Source organism: Orcinus orca, chromosome 20, assembly GCF_937001465.1.
Source record: "Orcinus orca chromosome 20, mOrcOrc1.1, whole genome shotgun sequence".
Classification (NCBI taxonomy): domain Eukaryota; kingdom Metazoa; phylum Chordata; class Mammalia; order Artiodactyla; family Delphinidae; genus Orcinus; species Orcinus orca.
In genome coordinates this window covers 295,706-307,976 of record NC_064578.1, presented here as the reverse complement: position 1 = coordinate 307,976, position 12,271 = coordinate 295,706, and the positions used below count along the sequence as shown (strand labels likewise).

The 12,271-nt window shown below is 59.6% G+C and overlaps 1 protein-coding gene across 9 annotated transcripts; it reads left to right on the top strand.

The window, feature by feature from the left end:
- Positions 1-1,441: 1,441 nt before the first annotated feature.
- CDK10 (cyclin dependent kinase 10) lies at positions 1,442-12,270 on the top strand. Of its 9 annotated transcripts, none has more exons than XM_004280045.4 (13): positions 3,579-3,689; positions 5,902-5,974; positions 6,592-6,663; positions 7,563-7,665; positions 7,803-7,884; positions 7,985-8,052; positions 9,441-9,493; positions 9,651-9,720; positions 10,301-10,360; positions 10,747-10,870; positions 10,952-11,091; positions 11,318-11,370; positions 11,571-12,270. In XM_004280045.4, the coding sequence occupies exons 1-13, from the start codon at positions 3,603-3,605 to the stop codon at positions 11,675-11,677; spliced, it is 1,092 nt and encodes a 363-aa protein (XP_004280093.2). In that variant the 5' UTR covers positions 3,579-3,602; the 3' UTR covers positions 11,678-12,270. The 9 variants fall into 9 exon arrangements, 8 of the variants coding, with proteins under 8 accessions (XP_033262122.1, XP_012392305.1, XP_004280093.2 ...); XM_033406230.2 differs by adding an exon at positions 5,625-5,772 and having other exon boundaries at positions 3,580-3,689; positions 11,318-12,270; XR_004476982.2 differs by having other exon boundaries at positions 3,589-3,689; positions 11,184-11,370; positions 11,571-11,667.
- Position 12,271: the final 1 nt, after the last annotated feature.

The window sequence follows — 12,271 nt, the reverse complement described above, 5'->3', positions numbered from 1 at the left end:
CACAACTACTGAAGCCTGCACGCCTAGAGCCCGTGCTCCGCAACAAGAGAAGCCACCGCAATGGGAAGCCCATGCACCGCAACGAAGAGTAGCCCCTGCTCACCACAACTAGAGAAAGCCCGCGTGCAGCAACAAAGACCCAACACGGCAAAAAATAAATTAAATAAATACATTTTAAAAAATAAATTAAATCCAAAATACGATGAAATGCACATTTGGCTTAATGATAAAAATGAAAAGAAAGGATACTGTCAGTGCTCAGTGCAGGCCGTGGGCCATCGGCAGCGGGTTAGAACGACTGAAGCCATGCTTGCAGCGCTGAAGGTCGAGGTGGCTCTGGACCCGACTGCCTGGGACCCGGCGTCTCCCTCTCCCACCAGCCCTGGGCATGGGACTGAACCCACCCTCTGTGCCTCAGTCCCTCCGTCTGTAAAACGTAGGTCTTAAGAGGACCTACCTCAGAAACGTGCGGTGGTTATTCTAGGGCTCAGAGCAACGCCTAGCACGGGACGGGCACCTGCTCATCCCCCGTATAGCTGAGTTCCTGGGGTGTTCAGTGTTCTAATTCTGTGCAGTACACGTGTGTGCACACGGGCACACACAGGCCTGAATGGAGGGAGCAGGCCGGGAAGTGAGGCGGTGGAGGCAGTGAAGGGGCTTCTGCTTTTGTACTTTGTAACGTTTCACACGTCCCGTGTGTTCCTGGTAATCCTGACAAGTTTGAGAAAACGCTGTGGCGTCCATTTCTAGAGTGCCCTGCCTGATAAAGCTCTGTGCAGAGAATCCTTTGCACACTGTGTGTCTGAACCTTCACCTCTGGGGCAGACCCTGCCTTTCCCAGGTCTCGCTCCTGCGTCTGTCACCCTGGCTGCCCGGCAGCTCAGGCTTTCCACGGGGATGGTGCGGGTGTCTGTCCGTTCCCCTCCTGGAAGGAGGCCTCTAGGGTCACCACTGCGTGGCTGCGTTGCCGGTTGGTGTAAGCTTTGGAATGTTCACTTACGGTTTTGACTGCTTTCAACCTCACCCATTTCTTTTCCTGAGCCACGAACCTAATTCCTTTGCTCTGGCCCTAACACAGACATTGTCTGTTTTACAGAAGAGTTTTTCCACAGACTTATGAAATACCCGGATGTTTCCTTCCCTCTAGAGAAACCTGATGTAAATTCAGAAGAGAAGAAATTTGCCATCCCCCGGATTGTCATCACCACAGCCTCAAAAGAGACTCTGATCAGCTACAGTTCCACAGGAATGGAGGAGCAGAGGACCATTCGGGAAAGGGCTGAACCGGGCCCCTTCTACCGACACAGGAACCCCAGTACGGTAGACGCCTATAATTCACAGACCGAAGAATAAACAGGCACCCCAGTAGCTGCAGTCACTCCCTGTGCTCTGAGTCTCAGAGGTGATGGCAAAGGGCTGCAGGCGCCCCTTCAGTAAACAAGGCTCTCCCCAGCTTCTCCAAAGCCGCAGGCAGCTTGGCAGAGGGCAAGAGTGACTCTGGGGTCATCGGTGAAGAGATGACCCTGTCGGAGCTGTCTGGCTGTGCAGAGTGATGAACTGGTAGCAGGCAGCATCTCTTGCTGACTCTGGATGCGCATTAGAACCCTTCCTGTTCGCTTCTGAAGGAGCATGGTGTAAGCACTCAGCAGTTACAGTGGAGGAGGTGTCCCCCACCCTTGAACAAAAGGTCGGACTCTGAGGATGAAACCTTAAGGTGGTTAGGTCCCAGAACAGGGAAGTGCACAGTCACCTTGGAGGGTCCAAGGGCTCCTAGCTTGAGTATTAGGGATGCAAGGTATTATAGGATCCAGAAGAAGAATGTGGATGCAGGAGTGGTGGCAGCCATGGCACTTAGAACTGTGGAAGTGGCTTTGTCAGAGCGCCCTGGGAGAAGGTGAGTTGAACTGACAACTTCCCCTCTTTCTGGCTGTGTCTGAGGGCTCCTGGTGGGGAGGGGCTGTTCAGGGGACCCCCAGCCTCAGCTGTCCATCCTCACCGGCAGCCCTTGGGTCAGAGTCCATTCTCCTCCGAGGTGGCTGGAGAGAGTGCCCTGCCCGTCCGAGCGCAAACGTTTAGTCTGATGACAGTATATGTCAGCTTCCTTCGTTGCTGGAACGATCAGCAGGCCGTACACATGGTCTGTCTATTGATGAGGGTCATATTCTTTAGTAGTAAACAGTACAAGTGACTTTCAATCCGTAAGTTTTGGTATAACCCAGGAAAAAAGAAATCTCATCTTGACATTGTTTACGAACATATTGCCAACACCCTTGTCTGTATCTCTTTAGTATGTTTTACGTGCCCTGACCGCCATGGCTGAGTGCGCAGAAGAGTCAAGCCCATACAAAGGTGAGCTTGAGCCCCTTGGGCCAGCATGCCTCGCCTTCTCTATGAAGTTTCTAGCAGCTGTTGCATCTCTATCATATGACCTAGAAACCGCCCTCCTCCCACCCCTGCCCTGAGCATCTCAAACAAATAATCCCCAAACTATACTTACCATGGCATTCATTCTAATCTCATTATTAGCCGTGAGCTTAGCTTATCAGAATTCAAAAACCACCAGAATGAACTGAATGTGGTAATTAGTTTAAATACTTTTGACTCATGATTATTTAATTTCATAATTATCAAACGCCCTGAACTTACATTCGCATCATTTTAGCATTTACAGTATAGTCCCCGTGACAGGAGAAGCTGCACCCCTCCTCCTACACGGGCCACTCACTGCCCTGCCTCGTTTTTCTCCTTAGCACGCCGTCTGCTTTACTTACCTTGTTTACCGCCTCCAGTTAGAATGTAAGGTCCGCCAGGGCAGAGCCTGACAGGGCCGAGCACGTACTGTGTGCTCAACACGGATGTGTTAGGTGACCCTTTGGTCCCACAGTCCCTCCGTCGCCGCGTCCTGTCAGTTCTTTACACAGCTCTCGGACGCGCCCTCTGCTCTCGGTCCCCACTGGCCCTGCCCGAGCCTCCTCCCTCCCTGGCTCCAGGTCAGCCCTCCAGTATCCAAGGGAGAGCTCTACAGCACAGCTCCCGCGGCCCCGCGGCCGCCACGGCCCCCGCAGCCACCCCCCAGCCCACTGCAGCCCCCCGGACTTCGGCCTCCTCCTCCGGCGGCCGTTACTCAGCGCCCCAGCGCGGTCACGTGCCCGCACTTAAAACTAAAGTAGGGCCTCCCTGGTGGCGCACTGGTTGAGAGTCCGCCTGCCGATGCAGGGGACGCGGGTTCGTGCCCCGGTCCGGGAAGATCCCACATGCCGCGGAGCGGCTGGGCCCGTGAGCCATGGCCGCTGAGCCTGCGCGTCCGGAGCCTGTGCTCCGCAACGGGAGAGGCCACAACAGTGAGAGGCCCGCGTACCGCAAAACAAACAAACAAACAAACAAAAAACTAAAGTAAAGCTAGAACCTTGGTAGTTCGAGTGCATCGTAGGAGTTGAGGTCCTCGTGGGTGGGGTCGGGTCTTGCGGAGGTTTCCTTGGTAACCGTTGCTGAGGAGGGGACGCCCCGGAAGTAGGCCATGCGCTTGCTCCGAGGAATACCCGTCTGCGCCTGCGCACATGGGAAGTGGGGGTGGGGTGGGGCGGGGTGGGGCTGAGCTCGGCATGGGGGAGCCGGAGCCGGAGCCGGAACAGATCCGTCTGAAGTGTATCCGTAAGGAAGGCTTCTTCACGGTGCCTCCAGAGCACAGGGTGCGACGACGGGCTGCTCGGGGTAGATGTGTCCTCGCCGGCGGCAGGGCGGAGCCGAAACGCACTGGGGCCCTCAGTGTCGCGCTAAAGCGCCAGGTTTCCGGCGAGAGCGGGAACGACAGTCCCAGAGCTCCTCGCGACAGGCGCGGAAGCTGGCGGCGGCCGCCCGGGACTCCGGTCCCGGCCGGTCCGCAGACCCCGGGGCGTGTGACGCCCGCGCGAGGGAAGGGCCGGCTCTCTGGCCTCCGGCCGCCTAGGCCAGAGCGCGCTGCAGCGCGGGCGTTTCTTAGCTTTGTGCCGGGGACGGGCGCCTTGTGTCTGGAGACAGTAGCCATGGGAAGAGTTGGAGGCGTGTCTCCCACCGGGCTGTGGGTGCACCGTGCGCGGGGCCCCACCTGTGACCCGGCAGCTTCGTTTGTGCCTTGCTCCGTGTGGGGCCTCTGCGTGTGTAACTGTCACTTAGTCTTTTCGGGGACCCTTTGTAGAGGTGAGGAGGGTGAAGCTTAGGGGCGTTGGGTGGTTTCTCCAAGGTAGACGGCTCGTGCAGGGGCAGGTGTGAACCCTGGCGGCGGATTGTTTTAAACACTTGCTGGTGCTCTGAGAGGCCGCCTCAGTGCCCAGTAAGGATCCTAACATACTGGCTGAGTGAGCGCAGGACCCCCCCCCGCCTTGAGCCGTCCGCCGCCGTCGTTCATCACCGAGACACGCAGCAGCTGCTCTCAGTGGGGAGTTAAGACATACCCGGACGAGGACAGTGCACAATAGTAGGTGCTGTGAGACGAAAGTGTCGGGATTTTTCAGAGAAAGAATGCTTTCAGCTGGGGGCCAGGAAGCAGTTTTGCAAAGCGGTAGCATTTCTGCTGGGCGGGTAAGTGTGAGTGCGTTTTGGACACGCAGAGACCAGGAGGGTTCTTGCCAGACCTGGGCAGCAGCAGGAGCAAAGTCCCGCGAAGCACAGAGCGCACAAGAAGCACCAGGGGGTCACGGGAGAGAGAGGACAACTAGGTTGAGCTGAAACCGTGGAAGGGCTTCAGTACAGGCCAGGTGACTCTGACTCCGTTCCCCAGGATGGAGGGCAAGATACATAGAGGCAGGGAGTCCAAAGAAGGGCTCTTAGAACTTGAACCTTGCCGCACGTGCTTCTCCGACCCAAGGGGAGGTGCTCATTGATTCTGCTACAACTGAAGGTGTATTAGGGTACAGGCTCTCTGCTAGAATATGGAGACCCCAAAATACAGTGGCGTAAGTACAGGACTTTATTTCTGGCTCCCCTAACGCCTCACAGGTGGGCCAGGCACTCAGGTTTTCTCTTTGCTTCACCTGTGCCCCACCCAAATCCCAGCCTGCCTCGAGGGGCAGGAAGGCGTGAGCAGCAAGCAGCCTCCTTTGATCAGAAAGTTGCACTTGTCCCTTCTGCCCGCATCCCATTGGCCAGGATTTAGTCACATGGTCACACCCAGCTGCAAGGGAGGCTGGGAACTGTGGCCACCAGCTGGGTGGCTATGTGCCCCTGGGCAGTTTCATAACCCAAAGGAAGAAGTAACGTGTGGATGACTGAGACAGTTTTTGCCGCAGAAGTGTTTCCACTGTGCTTGGTAGATGCTTTGAGAAGTTCTTCAAGCTTTTTCCACGTCCAGAGCTTGCTTGTTTCTTTCTTTCTTTATGGCCTCTCCCTGCAGCTTGTGGGATTTCAGTTCCCCCAGTCAGGGATTGAATCCAGGCCCCCGGCACTGAGAGTGCGCAGTTCTATCCAGTGGACTGCCGGAGAAAACCCCAGAGCATAATTTAGAGCGGTGCTGTTCAGGGGACTTTCTGTGATGGGGGAAATGTTCTGTTTTCTGAATCGTCCAGGATGGTCACCACAGCTGTGTGGGGCCATCGAGCGCTTCACATGGCTTATGCAGCTGAAGAAATGGACTTTTACTTTCATTTTAGTTAATTTTAACCAAATGTGGCTGGCGGTTCCTCCTTTTGGGCAGCACACATCTGGACCATGGAATTGAAAGGGAGTGGTTAGACCGTCTTTGATATCACATTCAAAGAGGCCAGCATCATCACCCCATTTTCTCACCTGCAAACCCAGGTGTGTGGTGACCTTTCTGTTTGGTGAGCAGGACACAAGCTGGCTTTTTGGTACCAATTGCGTGTCCATATCCATCTCTGGTGCCATTAGCTGCCGGATCCCCTCACCGCCAGCACCTCTCTCTTTCAGCTGGGACGGTGCCGGAGCGTGAAGGAGTTTGAGAAGCTGAACCGCATTGGGGAAGGCACCTACGGCATTGTGTGTGAGTGGCCACGGTGGGAGGCCTGGGCGCCCAGGGACTGTCCCAGCAGTAGCTGTGGCGGGGCTGGAAGGAGGGGACAGGTGACCTCTAATCCCCGGTGTAATTGCCGTAGATTTCACACCACTCCTGAATAAACACAAGCATCAGGTTGCTAATGTGTACCCGTGAGTAGAGGTAGCTGTTATAGCCAGAGCTGCATCCACAGTAGCTGGGACATTGGTGTGCGTCAAACTGCTACGGGTTTGGAAGATGCACAATTTAGCACCGTGCTTTGGGGAGCCAGCTTTGACAAAATAAGAGTTCCTTTTTCAAGATAAGCTACCTTATTTGCTGTTAGAACATAGTAACTGCAGAGCACAAAGCAGTGATCTGCATACCAGCTCTAAGAAGGAAAACTTACAGGGAGCTTCTCACAACCAGGGGCCCTGTACCAGCTCAAGCCAGAGGACTCCCCAGGGAGCACATCTCGCAGGGTTGGGTGCTGCTTGCGAGGAGTGTGGACGGGCTGCCACAGGGTACCCAGCAGTCAAGGGGGAAAAGAAGGGAGCCCCTGTGGGGCAGGAGGCCACACGGTGGGGTCGGGCTTGGAGCCTATCCTGGAGGAGTTTCCATTGCAGACAGGGCCCGGGATACCCAAACGGATGAGATTGTTGCCCTGAAGAAAGTGCGGATGGACAAGGAGAAGGATGGTGAGCGCGGAGGGGCCGCCGGACCACTCTGAGCTCACGTGGGAGGGGGAGGAAGGTGTGAGTTGCCTGAGGCCCGCCCCTGAGTCGCGCCTGCTTTCCCAAGGGTGTCTGCATGATGGTCAAAGGAGGCTGATCTCTGGGGGCTGCAGCCTGGCCCCTGCCACACAGTCTAGGCCTCAGCCCCCCTAAGCCCTGTGCGGTTCATCCCCTTCACCCTCCCATTGGGTGACTGCCTCATCTTCTGTCTCAGCTCAGCGTCACCCCTCCACAGGGCTTTCCCACCCAAGACTGAGCCGGCAGCACCTGTGTGCTCCACGCCGCCCTGCCGACAGCCCCGTGGCTGCCTGTGCAGGCAGGGCTGTGCTGGGCGCACTGGGGGCCACCTGCCATGCACAGGGGTCAGTACAGAGTGCTGCTTGCATTTGATGAAGGAGGGAAGAGTTAAAGGTGCTGGTTAGGATGGCCTTGCTTCTCCCTGAAGTAGCAGGCAGAGCCCTGACAGCGGCGGGCATGGGGGTCCCTGAGAGGGGATGTAGACAGGGGTTGGGGGCTCACTGAGTAGCTGGCTGTCAGGGGTCCCTGTGTGCAGGGGAGCGTCACAGAGGCTGTCAGGGGTCCCTGTCTGCGGGGGGGGGTCACAGAGGCTGTCAGGGGTCCCTGTCTGCAGGACTGGGCGTCACAGAGGCTGTCAGGGGTCCCTGTCTGCAGGACTGGGCGTCACAGAGGCTGTCAGGGGTCCCTGTCTGCACGGGGGGGTCACAGAGGCTGTCAGGGGTCCCTGTCTGCAGGGGGCGGTCCCAGAGGCTGTCAGGGGTCCCTGTCTGCAGGGGGCGGTCCCAGAGGCTGTCAGGGGGTCCTGACTGCAGGGGTGGGCTCGCTGAGGCCGCGCTGGGTTGCAGGGGTCCCCATCAGCAGCCTTCGAGAGATCACGCTTCTCCTTCGCCTCCGCCATCCGAACATCGTGGAGCTGAAGGAGGTGGTTGTGGGGAACCACCTGGAGAGGTGAGTGGGCCGCTTGCTGCCCCCGCATTGGGTCCTGCCCGCCCCTCCCTCTTACCCTTCCTGCTGCCCCAGGAGGGTCCCTTGGCCCACTTGGGAGGAGGTGGGAGGTGGCCTGCGTTTCCCCCTCTTCTTTTCAGCATCTTCCTGGTGATGGGTTACTGTGAGCAGGACCTGGCCAGCCTTCTGGAGAACATGCCGACACCCTTCTCTGAGGCGCAGGTTTGAGGCTGCGGGCTCTGGTGGCGGGCTTCCCACGTCCTTGCTCGGCGCACTGTGGCAGACGCAGGCTGCCCTGACCCTGCATCCTGGCCCTCTACAGGTCAAGTGCATCGTGCTGCAGGTGCTCCGGGGCCTCCAGTACTTGCACCGGAACTTCATCATCCACAGGTGGGCGGGGTCCACGGGCCTGGAAGGGGGCGGGGCCTCAGGAAACATTTTTCCAGAGGAGTGCTGGTTTGTGACATGGGGGAAGTGTGACTGCCAGTACTGACCCAGTGCCAGTTGACGTTGCCCAGTATCCAGGAGAGGAGCAGGCACAGCCTCGATGCAGTAGAGGTTCTGTGACTGCTCCTGGCGGATGGTCCAAGAGCAGATAATACCTGTTTTCTCCTCTGGGGGGCCGATGGTGTGAGCGAGTCAGGCTCTGAGAAGTGCTGCCTTGGAGAGAGCCTTACTGGAAGGCAGGCCAGGAAGGGCAGAGACTGGAGGGGCAGAGGGGAGGGTCTTGGAGGCTTGGGCAGGACCTTGCAGGCAGCAGTTCCGTGTGCCCTCGGTGGCTCGCATGGCCTGGGTGGGGATCAGACACAGCCCTGGAAGTCAGGCCTGGGCTCAAGGCCGCCTCTGCCAGTTTCTCAGAAAGTTACTGAGAGCTCTCTCTGGTGTTCCCAGCTGCCAAATCGCCTTGCACTGCCTGCCCTCCTTATTTTTAAGAAGTGCAGGGACTTCATGGCGGTCCAGTGGTTTAGACTTTGCCTTCCAATGCAGGGGGTGCGGGTTCGATCGCTGGTCGGGGAGCTAAGATCCCACATGCCTCGCGGCCAGAAAATCCAAAGCATAAAAAAGAAGCAGTAGGGCTTCCCTGGTGGTGCAGTGGTTGGGGGTCCGCCTGCCGATGCAGGGGACGTGGGTTCGTGCCCCGGTGCGGGAAGATCCCACATGCCGCGGAGCGGCTGGGCCCATGAGCCATGGCCGCTGAGCCTGTGCGTCCGGAGCCTGTGCTCCGCAATGGGAGAGGCCACAGCAGTGAGAGGCCCGCGTACCGCAAAAAAAAAACCCCAAAAAAACCCAGAAGCAATATTGTAACAAATTCAGTGAAGACTTTAAAAATGGTCCACATAAAAAAAATTAAAAAGTGCAAACAGGGGCTTCCTTGGTGGCGCAGTGGTTGAGAGTCCGCCTGCCGATGCAGGGGACACGGGTTCGTGCCCCGGTCCGGGAAGATCCCACATGCAGTGGAGCGGCTGGGCCCCTGAGCCATGGCCGCTGAGCCTGCGCGTCCGGAGCCTGTGCTCCGCAACGGGAGAGGCCACAACAGTGAGAGGCCCGCGTACCGGAAAAAAAAAAAAAAAAAAGTGCAAACAGGAGGAGACGTATGGGGAAATGTTCTAAGCATCACTGCGACGGACAGGAGGAGACGATTGGGGAAATGTTCTAAGTATCACTGCGACGGACAGGAGGAGACGTATGGGGAAATGTTCTAAGCGTCACTGCGACGGTGACAGCCTCTTTCCCCACGCAGTTTCCTGGGAAGCACTGGTGTTCTCTTTTTGTCACAGGGATCTGAAGGTCTCCAACTTGCTCATGACGGATAAGGGCTGCGTGAAGACAGGTGGGTGCAGGTGCTGGCTCTTTGGTGGGGGCCTCCATGAGCACCACCTCGACGGGGCGGCAGGCCGGTCCCGATAAGCACCCTGCACGCTACAAGCTGGTTGCAAACGTCAGTGGACAGTCTTCACTGGGTGACACTCTCCCTCCCGTCTGTCCAGCGGATTTCGGCCTGGCCCGGGCCTATGGCATCCCGCTGAAGCCAATGACCCCCAAGGTGGTCACCCTCTGGTGAGTCCCTGGGGACCATGGGAAGTGGGGGGTCACGCTGAAGCTGCTCAAGGACCTGGGAGGATTTTAGGCTGTGGGGCTGCACACACTCAGAGGCTGGGTGTGGATGGCTCCTGAGGCCGAGCAGGGCTGCCACCGGGAAGGACCTGCCCCGTCCAGACGGGGTGCTGCTCTGAGCTGCTCGGAAGGGGCGGTGTCTCCACCGACGGGAGGACAGAACAGTGCATGTCCTCTGTAATTATTTCTCACTCGACATTTTGAAGAACGGGGTTGTGCTTTAGGGCAGGATGCTTTCTGCCGTGTGTCACTCAGCCCCGACCTGTGTAGAACGGGCCAGCACAGGACACTGCTGCACGCGGGAGCCATCCAGTGACAGCAGCTGCTGCCTCGTGTGCTGTGTTTGTTGGGTTTAGTGGAAGGGACAGCCGAGCTGGGCTTCATGCTCCATCGTCCAGGCTGACTCTGGCTCTCAGGGCCGGTGGTGGCCGGTGGGTAGGCTGGTGCAGAGCCACGGTGCCTCGTGGAGGCCGGGCCAGAGGAGAGGACCTGCCAGACCCAAGGTGGGGGCTCCTGTTCGCAGGTACCGAGCCCCTGAACTGCTGCTGGGGACCACCACGCAGACCACCAGCATCGACATGTGGTGAGGGGTGGATGCTCCCGGGGCCTTGGGCAGGGCGGGGTGGTCTTGTGGGAGCTGGCGGGGCATTAGTGGGGCTGGGGTCTCGCCAGCCTCCCAACTCCCAGGAAGGTGGGCCTGCGCCTGGGGTCCCGAGAGGCAGTGTAAGACGGCTTCGGCGTTCACGGCCCCCATCACTGAGGACCCGCCCTTGTGGCCACTCAGAGAGGCCTGCTGGTGCCAGCTCACGTGGCCCGGGGGGAGAACCCAGTGGTCACCTGCCTTCCCGTCGTGGCCTCCTCCCAGCTCTGCCCCCGTCCTCTGACCCCAGCACCCCGGGGCCGGGGCCCGGCGGAGTGGTGCTCTGCGGGGCCGGAGGAGCTGAGGCGAGGCCCCGTGCTCCCCTGCAGGGCCGTGGGCTGCATCCTGGCCGAGCTGCTGGCCCATAAGCCCCTTCTGCCCGGCGCTTCCGAGATCCACCAGGTGGACCTGATCGTACAGCTGCTGGGGACACCCAGTGAGAACATCTGGCCGGTGAGTGCCGGCCCTGCCCTCCCCTCTCCTGCCCCCTGCCGGCCGCCAGCCTGCAGCTGCCACTCCCCCTCCCCCACACAGGGCTTCTCCCAGCTGCCACTGGTGAGCCAGTACAGTCTGAGGAAGCAGCCCTACAACAACCTGAAGCACAAGTTCCCGTGGCTCTCGGAGGCCGGCCTGCGCCTGCTGAACCTTCTCTTCATGTACGACCCCAAGAAAAGGTGCTGACCCGGCCTGCGGGCGGGCAGGGGCGCCGTGACTGAGAGGGCCCCTCCCAGACATGCCTGTGAGGCCTGGGCCTCTGCCCGCCCAGGTCGTGAAGCCCTTTCTGAGGCTCCTGTCGGTTTCTGGGCCCCCGGTCCCTACCTGCCACCCAGCTGTCTGCCGTGCGGGGCAGGTGTGAGGGAGATGGGCCAGGCCCCATGAACGGCAAGGCCTTCTCTCCAGGGCGACGGCCGGCGACTGCCTGGAGAGCTCCTACTTCAAGGAGAAGCCCCTGCGTGAGTCTCCCCCACCCCCTGGCCGGCGCTTGGCTGGGGGTCCCTGTCCGGGTCGGGGCTGCTGTTGGGCAGGTGGGCAGTGGGGCCCGAGCAGGCACGGGCTGCTCGTGCCGCAGGAACCGTGTGCAGGGCCAGGAGGGGAGCAGAGGGAGGCGTGGGGGGCCCTCCCCACCCGGCGCTGAGCAGCCCCCTCCCTGCAGCCTGCGAGCCGGAGCTCATGCCCACTTTCCCCCACCACCGCAACAAGCGTGCTGCCCCGGCCACATCCTCAGGCGCTGAGAGCCAGAGCCGGCGCTGCAAGCCCTGAGGGCGGGGGCCCCTGCGGCCCGGCCTGTCCCTCGGCCAGGACCGACCAGCTGCTCCAGCTGACTGCACCGCTTCCTGCACCTCTGCTCACCGCTGCCCCAGAATGGCAGCGTGTGGACATGGGGGATGCAGGTGGGTGCGTCCTGCAGGCCCAGACACCCTGCCGGGCGCCACCTGGTGGCTCTGTCATCTCATGGCTCTGCCATCTGGTGGCTGGGCTGGGTCCACCTGTTGCCAAGCCCTCAGACCCTCACTTCCCAGGAGGAAATTTGGCTGGGCCCATCTCAGGAGGTGTCTCTGGCTTGGGACGAGCAGACCCCACGTGGTCACTTTTGTCCCCACTTGATCCCCAGGGTCGGCCTAGGAAGGGAGAGGCTACAGTGACCCCCCCGCTGGGGCTGCAGGACTCAGAGTGGGAAGGAGGGGTGGGGTGTGGGGTGCCGCCAGCTTGGTGGACTAGAGTCTGGGCAGCTCTGAGCCCACCAGAGGGACAGCCCCTGGATTGGGGGCTGTGCCCTGTGCCCACTCCCCACTGAGGCTCCTGGGGAGGGACATGGTTGGGCCTCGGAGAGATAAACGCTTTCCTCACAGACAC